This window comes from Phoenix dactylifera, chromosome 1 (assembly GCF_051530095.1).
Source record: "Phoenix dactylifera cultivar Ajwa chromosome 1, Ajwa_hap1_PhDact_Kaust_v1.1, whole genome shotgun sequence".
Lineage (NCBI taxonomy): Eukaryota > Viridiplantae > Streptophyta > Magnoliopsida > Arecales > Arecaceae > Phoenix > Phoenix dactylifera.
In genome coordinates this window covers 52,597,838-52,614,177 of record NC_143190.1, presented here as the reverse complement: position 1 = coordinate 52,614,177, position 16,340 = coordinate 52,597,838, and the positions used below count along the sequence as shown (strand labels likewise).

General features: G+C 41.3%; 1 protein-coding gene across 1 annotated transcript; it reads right to left on the bottom strand.

The window, feature by feature from the left end:
• Nucleotides 1-311: 311 nt before the first annotated feature.
• On the bottom strand, nt 312-2,249 carry LOC103722469 (gibberellin 2-beta-dioxygenase 3-like). The gene is made up of 3 exons (XM_008813037.6): nt 1,633-2,249; nt 1,183-1,528; nt 312-877 (listed from the first exon to the last, which is right to left on the bottom strand). Exons 1-3 carry the CDS (start codon nt 2,124-2,126, stop codon nt 638-640), a joined length of 1,080 nt encoding a protein of 359 aa, XP_008811259.3. The 5' UTR covers nt 2,127-2,249; the 3' UTR covers nt 312-637.
• Nucleotides 2,250-16,340: the final 14,091 nt, after the last annotated feature.

Here is a 16,340-nt window from a genome sequence, read left to right as displayed (position 1 = left end):
TTCTCACGTTACTCATGTCTATAGATGAGCTAATAATAGTGGTTCGAATTGGATTCAGGCAAGATCTAATTTATTAATATTTTTTGATTTTGATGGATGTATTTATTCTCGATAAATTTAAATCATTGATTTATCAGAAAAATGTCCTGTGAACTTTCTTTTTTTTTAAGAGAGAAAAAGCTTTTGGCGAGATCTCTGCTTGATTTCTGAAGCTGAATCTTTCCTACCGACTAAACTTGTGACCATGGTCCCCACGGTACCAAACCATAGCTCTAATGGCCATATTCAAGCTCAAGCAAACAAACGCAAAAGGCTGAGAAACAGGGCTGCTTACTTTTGGAGGCTGCCATGGAGCTTAAACATCTTTTCTTAACAAACCATATCTATTCGAAAGGGAAAAGGCCCTTCACTTACAGGATTTCGTATAAGAGGATGAGGTGAGAGAGCAAAGAGGAGACGTAAAGGAAGAGTTATCTAAACAAAAGAAATGAGAAATGAAAAACCTTTTCCGTTTTCTATCTTTGGTTAACACACGCTTGGGTCACCTTGCCAGCCTGTTCTTGACCATGCTAACAGCCCAAAAGAGGAAATCCAGCACAGCATCTAAAGATGTCACCAATGACCGCCCCCCAACCCACTACTTCTCAAACTGGCCAAGCCTGTTGTCAGCCAGCCTTGATTTATAGGCAGCCTTCTTGTACTCCTCCCATGTGAACTCCCTGTAGAGGCTCTGCTCCCCCTCCCCCATCAGCTGTGCCAAGGGCGCTATCGTCTCTGTTTGGGGTACCCCTCCAAAGTATATCATAGATACCCTGGATTTCAAACGGTTGGCCAAAACTCTGTGCTTCACACTCTTGAACCTCCCATTTGTCATAACCTATAAGCAACCACCACCCAAAGAACCATCAGATATACATGCACACAGCCTCAAATACAGGGAGGGACAGTAAGGAACTAAAATTATAACAAATCAGTGCACCCAACAAACCACCTCATGAATTGCAGAATCTAAAAAATAAGATGCTTTCTTCTGTAGTTAAAATTCCATATGCCGAGGGAACCGGAAAACAGAGACCTAGAACTTGGTTCTTCGTCTTTATATATATATACTTCTCTTTCAAGTGTCTTGTTTGTTTAAAAAGCAGGGGGAAGATAAGCGGAAGGTTGGGATGGGAAAATAACCTGTAGGGAATCGCCTACATTGATGAAGAAGGACTCCTGGTCTGAAGGGACTGAGACCCAGCTCCCATCCCTCAGAGCAATCTGAAGGCCCTGGGTGTCGTTCGATCTCAAGACTGAGATGACCTGTGGATCGGTGTGCTCCCCAAACCCAGTCAAGCTGCAGCTGAGCCCTTGAAGGAGAGGGCAAGGAGGGTAATGATTAAGCCTAAAGATTTCATCACTCTTTTCATCCATCACAAGCTTACTGAAAGCGTTCCTTGGTTCAATCTTCAACCCTTCAGCCATGAACTCCAGAAGTTCAGAAGCCAGGTTCCTCACGGCTGATATGTACTCATTCAAAGCAGAGCTGCAACCATCATAAGAGCAATACGAAACAATGATTAGAGATGAAGGGAGCAAACAAGAGCAGAGCTCCTATGAGAAAATACTAAATCTTCTCATCGTTCTCACCGGAACGAGCTCGACGATGGCTCTCGAAGAAAGGCCAGTGATGTGTAAGAGACGGGCTTGGAGGTGATGGCGAAAAGGAGGTACTCCACCCAACCGACATCGCCATTAGGCCCGATCCTCTTGTTCCCGTAGCCAAATGGGTTGGGAGGACCGGACCTCTCCTTTTCCACCTGGGGGAGGGAGAAGTATTTGACAGCCTCCTTCTCCAAGTTTGCCATGAGATCAGTGGGAATCCCATGGTTGATGACTTTGAAGAAACCAAACTCCTGGCAGGCCTTGACGATGGCTGCTGCCGAGCCCGGCTCCCCAAGGTTGATGACGGGGAAGCCGGAGAAGTAAGCGCCAGGTTTCGGAGACCTCACAAGGGATATTTGGTCCACCGGATTGGCTACGACCACCATGGCTTGGAGAAAAGAAAGCAGAACAGAGGAGTTCTGGAAATGGAATTGGTTGTGGGAAGAGGGGAGGAGAGGAGGGCTCTCAAGGTGATGCATGACAGGAGGGTTTCATGGGCTATATATGTATATTAATTGAAAGGCTCAAGGCAGAGGGCGCCAAAGGTGTGCGGTTGCATGGGACAGGGATAACAGTGGACGACTACAGCAATTCAGTGGGTGAATTAACTGATGATAATTTCTGTATTTAATTTCTTCCACCAGTGATAATTCGCTTCCCAATTGTCATCCCCGGAATTTTCAAAACCGGGGTGAGGTCCAGTTCATTTGGGGGGGAGGGATTGATTCCTATTTCAGAAAAGAATGGATTTGCCTTAATTCTCCAAAATCTAATCCGTACTCTATCTTGTTATTTAGATTTCATTCCGTTTTTGATTTCAATCACAAACCAAACATGTTAAAAAAGATAACTATTCAGATTTCCAATTTAATCGATTCTGATTTCGATTGAGAACCAAATGCTCTCTTTAAGTTATTCTGTTAAAAAGTGGCTATAAACAACGGGCTACACAATCTAGGAGTAGTCTTCTCATGTATCCATAAACCTCCCTGTTGAAAATAGAGGGTGGGTTAACTAATGATACTTTGGTGAACTCTGGCTATTTCTTGTAGATATGCTCGCATTGGTGTCTAATTGGATTTTGTAACTAAATACGATAATAACTAAATTTTGTTAAACTCCAATTGAACCTTCTGAGCTTGTCAGGTTTAACTTCTGAATCCAAATATCACCGCTAAGAATTGATTCTGATTTCATAAAAGAATGGAAATGCCGTAATTCTCCAAAAATCTAATCCGTACTCTATCTTGATATTCAAATTTCATTCAGATTTTGATTTCAATCACGAACCAAACATGTTAAAAAAAAAAAAAACTATTCAGATTTCCAATTTAATCCAGTCCGATTTCGATTCAGAACCAAATGCCCTCTTTAAGTTGTTCTGTTAAAAAGTAGCTATAAACAACGGGCTACACAACCTAGGGGTAGTCTTCTCATAGTATCCATAAACCTCCCTGTCGAAAATAGAGGGTGGATTAACTAATGATACTTTGGCGAACTCTCGCTATTTCTCGTAGATATGCTAGCATTGGTGTCTAATTGGAACTTGTAACTAAATATGATAAGAACTAAATTTTATTAAACTCAAATTGAACCTTCTGAGCTAGTCAGGTTTAACCTTTGAATCCAAATATCACCGCTAAGAAAATCAGATCCTGCAACTTCTAAGATATTGTGGAAGGAAAGAAAAGAGAGATTGAATCTCTAAACAAGGAAGCATTTGATGTTTCTACTAATTAAATGCGATGACAATAAACAAGAAGGGAGTAACTGATGTAACATTTCTAATATTTCCTGCCCACTACTTTATTTTCCTCCTAAATGGATGGCCATTTGAGCATATTAGTACATCATAGCTTCACGCAATTTCCTACCATGGGTGGTCAATCTAATTACTGATAAGATTCGATTCTCCTTCTAGAATATAAGACCAAGTCGTTGTCACGTTTGCTATTTAAGCTCAGAACAATCAAATACTCATTTAGCTCTAATGGAACTGTGGTCGTTATAATAACATGACCTAGGCTTCCACTCTCGGAATTCTGGTGCTTTATTGCGCCGCCCGTGATTTTCTTTTACGGAGATTATTATCAGATGTAACATCTACACCATCTTCTTCTGCGGACCCCTGTTCCAGAGTTCACCCAAACACCTAAATCCTCCAATATAATACCAACACCTAACCATAGCCATGTTTTTGACACTAGTCCTTGCTTACTTGGCAGCTTATAATTGGCCCTGAACTGATTTTGTTGTGTGGTACATCCTTACTAACTTCAAACGGCTGACAAGAAACGTGATGATCTTTAAAATATTATATTATGGGGGTAATAAAGTAATCACCAATATAATATTAAGATAGGAGGCAGGACTAGATTCATGCCTTCAACACTCCTGTTGTTTCCAAATTTCTTTTATATATATATATATATATATATATATATATATATATATATATATTTGAAATGGCTTTCTACGGTCATCAGAAGTCAGCACAAAAAGTGTTAATGTCGATGGCTTGGGTCAAAAACGAAGGGAGCCGGGTTATTGCAGTTTGACCCGGGATCATTTCCGGGTTCCACGTGCAGGGTAGGTCTCTGGAGGAAGCTTCCTTCTTTTGGCACGTGCAATAAAGAATACCCGTGGTCTCCTAGGTTTGTGATGAATGCACCATACGAAAAGTGCTGAATGTGAGACATAGAAGGTTAGGTACCGACTTTGATGAGAACATAGTCAATATAATTAGGATAGTAGTTGTATCTTTCATTCGAATCCACCGTTGGATCTTGCAATGGCCGCTTTAAGATCTATGCAGGCAGATGAACGAATGAGTTTGGAGAAATTTAAGATATGTATGGAATGCAATCCAATAATCAACGTTGTAAATTATGACCGGTCACTCTTTTCGTATGAAAAATGCTATGGGGGATAAGGGTAGTAGAGGAAGAGAGAGAGAGAGAGAGAGCATGAGAGGTTATTTATCTCAGAAAGGTAGTTTTTATCTTTTTTATAAATGTCCACCAATTATTAAACATTTTATTTGGATGGTCGGCAAAATTATGATGCAACATTAACTCATGCTAACTATGTGATACAAGTGCTCAATCCTATTCTAGCATCCAACCATATATTTTAATTCCCATTTATGGCAAATCAAGGCAGTTTCCTCAATCAAGAAAAGGTTTGGACTATATTTGGAATAGTACTTCTATTTTAATAGCGCGGGTTCTACTCTGCAACTAAAAGTAAATGTATTAATCATAATCAAGGAAAAAAATTGACTCATTATAAATGCCATCATTTTTCCATGCATTTTCAAATTATAAGAGAAAAAATAAATGATGCATGCATTTGAGCTCATCAACAATTTCCTGGTAGTAGATATGAGTATATAGACTTTGCAACAATATCATTAATATTAAGAAGCATAAAGCTTATATATATATATATATATATATATATATATATATATATATATATATATATAGAAAAGAAAAATGTACATAAATATTAAGCTACTAGGTTAATGTTTCCTCCTCAAGAAAAATTTTGAACCATGAGAAAAGAGAAATTGATGGCCAAAGAACTATCATCGAGCTAAAAATGGTAATGGGCTTGATCTGCCAAGAATTATATGCTGTTGTAGATCTAGAGTACTGAAGAGATTTTTTAAAACTTAAAGCATCTTTAGAGTAGATAAGCAAGGATGGATTAATTAACATGCTAATGCACAGAAGAATTCTTTTTTTAAAAAAATGAAAGGAAACAAAACATAAAAGAAAAGGCAAAAAATGTAATATAGTGTTAACCATCTTTTTCTAGCAAAAACAGGAGAAGCATGTCTTTTACTTTGATGGCAAGACTATCATATATTTAAACATCAAATTATATTCGTAGTCATATTTTTACTTAAGATTTTTTTTACCTATTTTGGGATTCGCTGCTTTCTTTCTCAGTGTTCCCACCAAAACGTGTATGAGAATATCATTATATATACCGCTGGCGTTCATCCAGCAACTCTTTAGTAGTGTTATCTTGTTCGTTCAAAAGGGGCACCTACACGTCACCAAAAGCATAAAGCAGGCTAACAGCACACTTTATATGTCATGGCACGAATGGATGCACGTGATGTTATCCTTTCAAAATAATGCATGGCTAAGCATTAGCTAGATAGAGGGAGGGACAGTGAGTCAAAAGAGATAGCTTAAGAAGTGCACGTGGAGCTCTCACCTCCGAACTTTCTTATAATTAATTTCGACGGATACATGCTAGATAGCAGTAAAAGAAATAGTGCAGACTTTGTCATAAGAGGTCTGAACTTTAGAATAGTTGTTGTTGGTGAATGCTAGATCTTTAACATCTCTGTACCGAAGATGGAGCTGAGGGCAACTTGGATTAGTATGTGTCAAGGCCTATGTATTATGCCGGTCAGCGCAATCCTGCTCGAGCGTGATTCGGTGACGTTGATTGGCTGAATCCAGGAAGGCACCAGTGGCGTGGTTGGGTGTTATCTCTTGTTCTGGAATATTCAGACCATACTTGGTGGAGACGTCGCTTTTTATACCAAATATGTTTATGGAAAGACCAATGAAGATGCGGATTGGGTGACCTCGTATATGGCTGACCACTTTGGAGAGCCTATAAATTGGTGATGGAGAGTTGCCTCAAATGCTGTGTGATTTATTATTTTTATTTTTTTAAATATATTTATACTAAAATCTACATCATCTATTGTAAAAAAAAAAAAAAAAAAACCCTGCTCATAGGAGAATTTTTGTCATCATTTTTTTTTTTAAAGAGGAGAGATCCACACGTGAGACCAAATCCGGTGGAAGGACTGTGGCCTTGCACGGAAATCCAGTGAGCAGTCAATAAAAAGTATCGCCATTACCCATCATCCATTGAATCCGACGATGGAATACTCTCAAATGGCGCTGATTGGAGGAGAGAGAGACTCGAATTGGGAGAGGCGGATCTCGCGAACACGTAAGGAGCGAGAAGGGCGCGACGTGGCCGGCTCCCATTCCCAGCTTTCGCTGTCGGCACAGAGAGCAAGAAAACTGCCGGCTTTTGGGTACTATTATCATTGTTGGTGCGATGGCGACGGGCCGGCAACGGAATTTGCCCGCCGCTTTCAATGCGTGTGAGAATAGCTTTTCTTTTTGTTTCCTCTCCTCTCCAATTCTTTGCAACGGATGACCTTGTGGTATACCACTACTATCAAACAGGTGGGAGTGATAAATACATATTATAAAATTATAGACATAAGTTTCCTTTCATTTCTTGGAGTTGAGTTTAGATTTCTTCTTTCTTTTGCCTACTCCCCTAAAGAAGAGGTAATCTTATATATAATATATATGCATACACACACATGCATGCATACATCCATACATACATATATATATATATATATATATATATATATATATATATATATATAAAGGTAAGTTAAACATTAATGCAAGAGATTAAAATATTCAGTGAAAAGAGGATCTATATATAATAATTGGAGAGAGAAAATAATGCAGGCAAGAAGCATTCTGGGATTTTTACAAATTCCTTAATTAAAGGTCTCAAAGGGTGTATAAGCATAGCCAAAAATTATCAAAACTAAAGTGAGATCATGGATGCATAGGAAGCTGTTTTGGACCTACGTAAAATAACCTTGCACCAGAAATTTTACCCAGATGTTTTGGATCTACAAAAATTAGATGCTTGTTTCACTTTGGTTCTTTCACTTTGTAGCGCGGTAGGTTGTTGGGACATTATAATTTTAGGGATAAGAAGAAAGTGTTCATCCATCTATTTTAGCAAACAAGAGTTTGTCCAATGACTTGAGAAGACATGCTAGTGGATTATCAAATATATATCGCAAACAACAAAATTGACGAGTAAATTGAATTTGGCATACTGTTGACATCATAAATTTGGCATGCAAATCAAGCTGTCTTGTTCTAGAGGTGCTTCCAATGTTTGGATTCCTGACACACTATAAAAAAATATCATGTTCTGAAAATCATAAATGCTAAACATATACCAACAAGGTTCCTTTTTGTCTTAGCCATTGTTTCGAATGTTACTTTCAACCCTCTTGGGATTTCTCAGCCAGCAAACCATCAAATATTGATATACTGTTGTCACAATGTGTGAATCTTAATTTAACATACTAGGCCATCCGGTCACAAACTCAACTCAAATAAGCCTTAATCGTAAAAACAGGCTATCCAATCAACGGCATGGTATTTTATACATGATATAAAACTACCAAATCAACTTGCTAAAAGCAATGGTTCTACCATAAGAGATACCTAACATCTGAAGCAATTAAAGGTTATACACCTTCGAGAAGAAGCCCCGCTAATAAAATAACTAGAATCCGCTCTGCTCTTCCTAGTAGATCACCAATAAGTGCATGCAATCTAACTATTCAATTTAGATCCTCACCAATAAATATCGAGCTACGGATTCCAGTTCTCATCCTATCTTCCCTTTGATCATTTAATCAGTTTAATGTCCCGCCTCCATCTTAGCCACAAGATTTATCCTCCATTCTAGCATTTCCAAGTGTGCTTTTAAAAGTAATGGCACGTAAGCAGTCACCTGCTTCTTATCCAAAGCAGGGTCATTTGTCTCCCAGATGACAATCCTGCGACTCAAATAATCCGACCTCTTCACCCCATAAGGATGTTTTTGGTAAGAGAGTGAAGCTCAAATTTGTCAATTTACACAAGATTAAAGCATAATGGGCAGGAATGACTGTATATAGGTACTAGGGCCCAAGGTTTCTGTTGCTTGTCCCTGAAATAATTGCCAACCCAATAATACTCTCATTATTGGCACAGAGTTGACCAGCATCCGGGCTCAATAAGATGCCGGTCCTATCAACAACCACCTGCTGATGGACCTCCGTGGGCCTCCGGCAGATGGCGGACACCGTAAGGTCAAGGCTAGATGAATCATGCATCAATACTGGCTTAACATTTCTATTTAAAAGCTGGCTCTAAATTGACTCCCACTGCGGTGGATTGAATGCACACTTCTAAAATTCCTATAGATGCATTATATAATTAATCCAAGCCTATTTGACATCGGCCAATCTACCAAGTACGGAGCTAGCATTGCCATCCGCGCCGTGTGCGCGTATCTGTCTTTCTTCTATGGCCATTCGAACAATTGAGGCAGTATAAAGCTAAATTTCAAGAAGTTGATCTCAATTGATGCAACTAGTTAGTGTTGTAGTCCAGTGGCTGCACCACGAGCAACTCTTCTGATAATTCTAGAAATGATAGACAAAAAATAAGTGCGCCGGTTAGTCTTATGTAACATTTTTGCACTGCCATCTTGTTCAAATCCATTATGCTTTCACATAATTTATTTACAGCATATTCTTTAGTGCTGCCAAATTGATGCTATATGGTGAGAGTTGACGTCTCTTTTAGCCTTGTGTATCTGCTAAAGATAAAGAAGGACCTCAAATAAAATCTGGGCTGCTGTGGACTGGGAGCCGCAGAACCTACAGTTGATGAGCATGTGGCTTCCGACGTTGGCAATGATGGAAATGTATGCCATTTGTACCGCTTATGGAGCAACAATGTCTCGTCAGAACTCCCAAAAAGATCATGCTTCAAAGCTCAAGCTTTTCCGCTCATGGATAAGAACTGCCGACTTGAGGATAATGATGAATGCCGAAGGAACTTTGGAGGAGATAGCTATGACAAACAGTGGCTCTTCCATCTCAGCAAAAAAGAAGAAGAGGGGACTCTTGTGGTCTAAAAGCTCCATCTTATCACCAGAAACCATATGATGCAAGGAGATCCCAGGGGCATGGATAAAGTTCGACTGGTCTGTAGATTTTATATGGTGCTTGCAATGATTATACTATGTTCACGCGTGCTTGTTGCATTTGGACCGAGTTTGTGAGCCCCAAAAGTGTCCTAGACTGGCTTTTACTTGTTTTATTTAATTTGGACATCATCTACTGATGGGCTGATGGTAGGGGTGGCAATCGAGTCGGATCGGATATAAACAGGTTGGGTCAGATGCAGGTCGGGTCAGAAAAATCATAAATCTGAAACTGACTTGTTTATTAAATATGTCAGAAATTACGACATGAACCCGACCTGTTTATTAAACAGATAACCCGACCCGACCCATTTAACCTGTTTAATAAACAGGTAGCCCTTACCCGACCCGACTCCCTCCCCTCCTCGTTCTCTCCGCACCTCTCTCCTCCAAGACCTCCTTCCTCACCCTTCCAGCCCTAAAGATGCTGCCTTTCCCACTTCATCCGCCGGCGGCGGTCGCCGCCCATGTTCCAAAAGCACCGCCTCAGAAGGTCCCATGACCCCAATCGTGACAAGCCATGGGCCGTCAACCCCTACGTCTCTCTCTGCGGCCACCACTCCTTCCTCCACTCCTCTGACGACTCTTCGGATCTCGATGAAATCCTCCGACCCTTGGCCCTCTCCTCCGACCTGACGCCGGCGGTGCCATCGTCGTCGTCGAGTCCTTCCTCCCAACCTCCTTAGCATCATCGAAGACCTGACGTTCCATAAGAAGTGGGAAATCGCAGGCGAAGTCTTCAACTGGGCCCGCCACTCCGACGCCTTTTTATCGATCTTTTGCTTCTCCTTCTTCGTCCCATCCTCCTCTCAAAACCCAGGGAGATCCCATATCTTCTCTTTCTCTGTTCCGCTCGTTTGTTCGCCAAATCTGATGGGACCGAGGTCAAATCTCACGACAAGGTCAGATCTGCTGCCTCTAGATCTATTTCATTCTCATCCGTGCCGTCGGATTTAGGGTTTTTTCTGGCAAGATCCCGTAGTTGTGGTTTCAAATCTATTGTTTCCTTTGTTAAGTTTAGTTTCCAGTGCTTCCCTACTCCGAGCCCTCCAAGACCTGGGCTGCCCTACTGATGTCCACACCTATACAGGTTATTATTAAACAGGTTAAATGGGTTAAACGGATCAGACATCTAAAATATGCATCTGACCTAATTAATAAACAGGTTAAATGGGTCAACCTGTTTACGATCCGAACATGTTACCAAACCCAAACTTGTTTATGGCGGGTCGAATACGAGTCAGGTTAGCGGGTCGGGCCATATTTTGCCATCCTTAGTTGTTTATATTTTTTTCTCACCCCCCCCCCCCCCCCCGGTCCCCCCGCTTTCTTTTTTTTTTTTTTTTGGTGCATTGGCTGCTCACATTGCTCTCACATGAGCACAACCAGTACATCACTATCAAGAAGACTACATAAACCAGAAGGAATAGATGACTGCTGGATTTACAGAAAATCTTCAGAATGATAAACAACAAATGAGGCGACCTAAACCACAGCTTGGTTCGCCTCCCGAAAGACGCGTCTGACCTAGGTAACACGACACTCCTGCAGCATGCGTCGTATGTCCCCTAGGAGCGGGTGCTCACCTCCTCTCGCCCCTTCTTCCATAAGCACTCAATCAACAAGGCTGAGTCTCCCTCCAGTATGATATAGCCGATATCAAGTACATGTCTCGCATATAAGAGTCCCTCCCATGCAGCCCTGAGCTCCGCCCAAAAACTGAATCTTTGAAGGAATGACATCCTCCCGCAGCAAGCAACCTGGAGCAGTGGTCTCTGATCACAAATGCCACTCCCCATTTTTTTTTATGTTCAACTTAAAAAACCCCCAATAACGAACAAGTATGCTCATTTGGTCGGACAAAAAGGGGGTTTATTATTTCCCTATTCCCTATGGCCCCTCCTGTGCCATGCACGCTAGTGGCCTATACAGAGTACCAGTCTACAAGAGGAAGGATTGCTGGCATTACGATTAGGACATATTTGGTTGGGAGTTGGACTCGAAAATGGAAATGAGAATGTAGCTCCTACTCAAACCGTTTGGTTGGAGACTTGAGGGGAGTCTCATTCCTATTCTAATTCTAGAAAAAAATAAAAATATCCCAATCGTCCAAAATCTAATTCCTACTCTCTTCTAGTATTCAAATCTGATTCCTATTCCGAGTGCAAACCAAACGTGTCGAGCGACCTGGCCATTTCAATTTTCAGTCCAATCTATTCCGAATCTGATTCCCATTTCAACTCTAGTCGCGAACGAAAGGCATTCTTAATCTAAACCCATATACTTAGGGATGAACCATCTAAGATTGAATTTATGTAATCCTCCATTGCTAGACAAGTGACTGTTTGGAACAAACCCCTGTTATAACCTTAACGTGTCTCCTTCATGCCATGTCTGGGAAGTGGCAGAGTGCCGTTTGAAGCAGGTACTGTGAATCATAGAATTTTTGTTCCGGGCATTCTATCATCAAAACAGATAGATTACACCGCAAGAGAATCTCAGATGCTAAAATTGATAACATCACGAACATGCAATGACGTCTTCTCTGAAAAAAAAGAATGACATGAGTTATAAGAAATAAAATTGACGGTCTACATAGACTTGATATGATGACTGCAAATCCATGGGCTCGACTCCATGCATACATTTCTTCTATTGGACGGCCAATAACTTCACCACAGCTTGAGCCCACTCCATGCAGTTGGGCTTTTGTCCATCCAGAGACAAAAATACATAATAATTTCAGGACTATTTTACCAGCTCGTCACCAGAGTCTGATCAGGTCTATTAGAGCATATATACTGTATATCTCAAAAACCTTCTCGAATTTAATTGATAATATTTTCTTTAGCAATAAATTTTGTGTAGTTAATCATCAAATCATAATATTGATGATATTTTACATGTGATTGCCGATGATAGTTTCCGGAGCATTGATGGAATGGTGGTTGATAATGTTCACATGTTATTTAATTGTTACGATCATAAATAATGTTTATGATAAATTAAATAATTAATTTCTAAAATTTCTGATGGTTTCTGTTCGGATTTTGGACCACTTCTTATCCAATTTGTTTCCCTAAAACCCAATAAATCAATCGAGGGAACCTTAAATCTAGCTCAATACAACCCAAATGAAAGTCAGATTAGATTTTTTTTTGACCTAATTCAAGTGTGGATTACATATGGAAGTGCACCAATCTCCGATCTGATAGCCCTACTTCGGTGAACTCTCAAACAACAAAGACATTTCCATCTTGTACTTCATGTTGTGCCTCAAGTTAAAAGAAACGTTGCGGCGAGCTGCATAGCCAATTCTTATAGTAATTATTATAAAAGGGAAAAATATCTAAGACACTAATGCAAGTAATTGAGAAATATCTTGAAGTTCTCAACCAACTAATGAGTTAGAGAAATAGCCTGAATCACTAAAGGTAAGTTCCAAAGAAAAATCACAGAGACCACAACTTGAGCATTCGACATACTCGATCACTTTTTTTTTAAAAAATAAAAAAATAAAACAACACAAGCTACAAGATTATGGTAGGATTTTAACTTCTACAAAGTTTTCCCTGTGACCTAACAGCAACATAAATATATCCAGTAACCTAACAGTAGACATGTTGTCATACTTCCCTGCATCTTTAACCGGGCTGGGAGGGCCTGATGTCCTCCTATGAGGGAAGGCAGCTATAACAAGGTGGGAAGAGAGTCTGGGTGAGAGCTGAAGAAGAGGAGAAAGGACTGAACATGCTAGGAAAAAATTAACATAGGAACCTAATTACAAATTTGACGAAAGTAAAGACTTCAAATTTATTTGTATCAACTCACTGTTGCACTAGTCCAGGCAGTTGTGCTGAAACTGCTTCAACTATGGCATTGGAGAAACTAACTACAAGTCCCTATGTTTCACAAAATTCAATTGGAAAATCTCAAAAAGATGTACCGTTTGAAGAATCTTTTAGATTTTATCTGCTAATGTTTCTAAGCAATATGTCGAATTCGAACCCATACCAAACTAGATCGACAAATACACAAAATGAGAACTAGAGAGAGTCTTCTGTTCAACTTATTTTACTCCTTTTCAGATTGAAAATTACAAGCAAAAGAAGTGGGGCAAAAACCTCCCCCTGAATTACAAGCAAAGTTTAGTATCAAGTATTACGAATTACTTCTCCTCACCCCAGCACACGAATTGTCAGAACCCGTAAATTAAATTACATTTGAACTATTGTCGGCACTTGGCTTGCCGGGACTAGTTTAATACTTACACAGTGGAGAATCCACCATCAGGCGTCGAGTAAATCTAGGGCGCGCCTGTTTTGGTGACAGAACAAGTTCAGTTGCCACGTGGCAAAAGCAGAGTAGGTATGACCGGCAGAAAATGGGGTGAATTTGGAGAAATTATTAGGATAAAATGAATTTATCAAGAATGATTTCATCTTAAGTTCAAGTTAGATCTGGTCCAACTAAAAATTTTTGAATAGCTAAATCTAGAGAACTCTTTATGTGTACTTAGAAATGCTACAAAGCCAGCTGGCATGGCCAATAATTTTTTTTTTCTTACTGGAGCGGTATTACATGATAAATGCTAGAAAAGAAAAGAATGACCTTTTTTTTTTAAAAAAAAGTTGACTTACATGTTGACTAACATGCCAAATACCATGTACGTAAACCAAAGCATGAAAGAAATAGCATCTAATTACCTACCAAAAAATCAATCCATAAAAAGAAGAGTGCAGCATAATTCAGCACATAATTTACATATAGCCCCAAAAGGACCATGCTCAGCAATAAGAAACAGTCCTCTCATACGCTCATATTTTTATCTCGCAATCATTAGCTGCCCTCAATGAGAAAAGAGAGCAACGAAAGAAACCAGAGAAGCAAGCACAAGAGCACATAAACCCGGGATTGCCGCAACCGATCCATTCTCCATTGCTGGGGCCGGAGACGGAGCCATGTCGAGATCTTGAGCGCTAACCACAGCCAATACAAGGGGCAGAATAAGCAGAGAAACTTTGAGGGAAAGCTTCATATCCATCTCTGCAAATTTTTTGGGTAAGAAGAGGTGAGCTTGGAACTGAAAAGGAAACTAGGGGTTTCTTTCTTTTAAGCTCCTGAATTGGGAATTATGTTGGTGTGCGTTGGGGGGAGGCTTGGAGGTATTTATAGGTGAGAACCAAAGGCAAACAGACAGGAAGGAGAAAAATACCCGTTGGAGCGTGCAAAGCTTCGAAGTTCTAAGACGTTCGAATTCCGGCAATTGCGCGCCCATTGAGTGAAGTATCCGTTAGGTGCGTACGCGTGGCGTGCAATAAATGGGCCGTTCGATGGAGGGTATGATTGCTTGGCGGATCGGAGAAGACAAAGCCGGTGAAAATTCTCGTGTAGATTTAGCCTACCAGATGTGCTGTAGACTAAGCCAACGAGAGGCTACCAACTCAGCAACTAATTCATGTATTATTGTGGCCCGCAAGCTCCCCTTGTTCGAGAAAAAAATACTTTGTCGAGCCCTCCTTTTTTTTTTTTTTTGTAGTTCGGCTGCTCAAACTGCTCTCGCAAGAGTACAGCCAGTTACATCACTAACAAGAATACTAGTAAAATCAACAGGAACTAAAGCCTGCTGGGTCCATAGAAACTCTACTGAATACTGAGCAGCGAAGGAGGCGACCCAATCAGCAACTTAGTTCACCTCTCGAAGGATGTGCTTGACCTGAATAGCCGGGCAATCCCGTAGCATCCATCGCATGTCGCACAAAAGCGGGTGCTCCACCACCTCCCGCCTCTCCACCTGAAGGCGATCAATTAAGATAGCAGAGCCCCCCTCCAGAATGATCCCATCCGCCTCCAGTACATATCTCGTGTGGGATAGCCCCGTCCATGCAGCCCTGAGCTCCGTCCCAAATGCCGAGGCCTCAAAGGAACGACATCCCCCCACAGTAATCAGCCTGGCGCTATGGTCTCTGATCACAAAAGCCACTCCTGCCCAATCTCCACTAGCAGGCATACTTCCATCGAAATTTACCTTAAGATGGCTAGGGGGTGGGGGCTCCCAAGAGACAAGAACAAACCTGGGCGCTATGGCAGCGGATGGAGGGTCCCAGATGTCCCTAGCTATCATCAGTGAATCCAACTCAAACGACTCAATGACCTCCACTGCCTGATGGAGAGCCTGCTCAACAACAAAGCTCAAGAGGGCCCTCCTACTCTCAAAGACTCTGGTATTCCTGTCCAGCCAAATATGATAAGCCAAGTAAACCATAGCTATGCCCCACCCAATAGTGCTCGGTGACCGCACAGTGGCTCTCACCTGCTGAATAAAGTCCTCTACCGCAAAATCGGATCCCGGAAGGAGAAACGTTGCCCTCCTCTAGACCTGGGCTGCCTGAGGGCACTCAAACAAAACATGACTGATAGTCTCCACCGAATCAGGGCAGTACACATAGAGCGGAGAGATCCTAACCCCTCTCCTAGCCAACATGCTCCTCGTCGGTAGGCAATCCCAGACCACCTTCTAGATGAATAATGCCACTCGTGGGTGAGCCCGCAACCTCCAAATCCAGCTCCTATCACGATGCCTGACCATCTCACCCCTCACCAAAACCTAGATATCCGCCGACCTCACCCTAGCAGACCCAGTCGCCGCCCAAATCAGCCTGTCCTGTCCACCCTATGGTATCGGCATGGCAAGTACTCTCTCCGCAAGCTGTGCCCCAAAAACCTCGCGAATCAAGACCTCATCCCACCGACCTCCCCGGGAACCATCATATCACGGACTCTGAGCCCAGCCAATCTCATAGAGTCAATCATCGTCGGCATCCCACCCAGCGGTAGCTCTGCCAACCGCC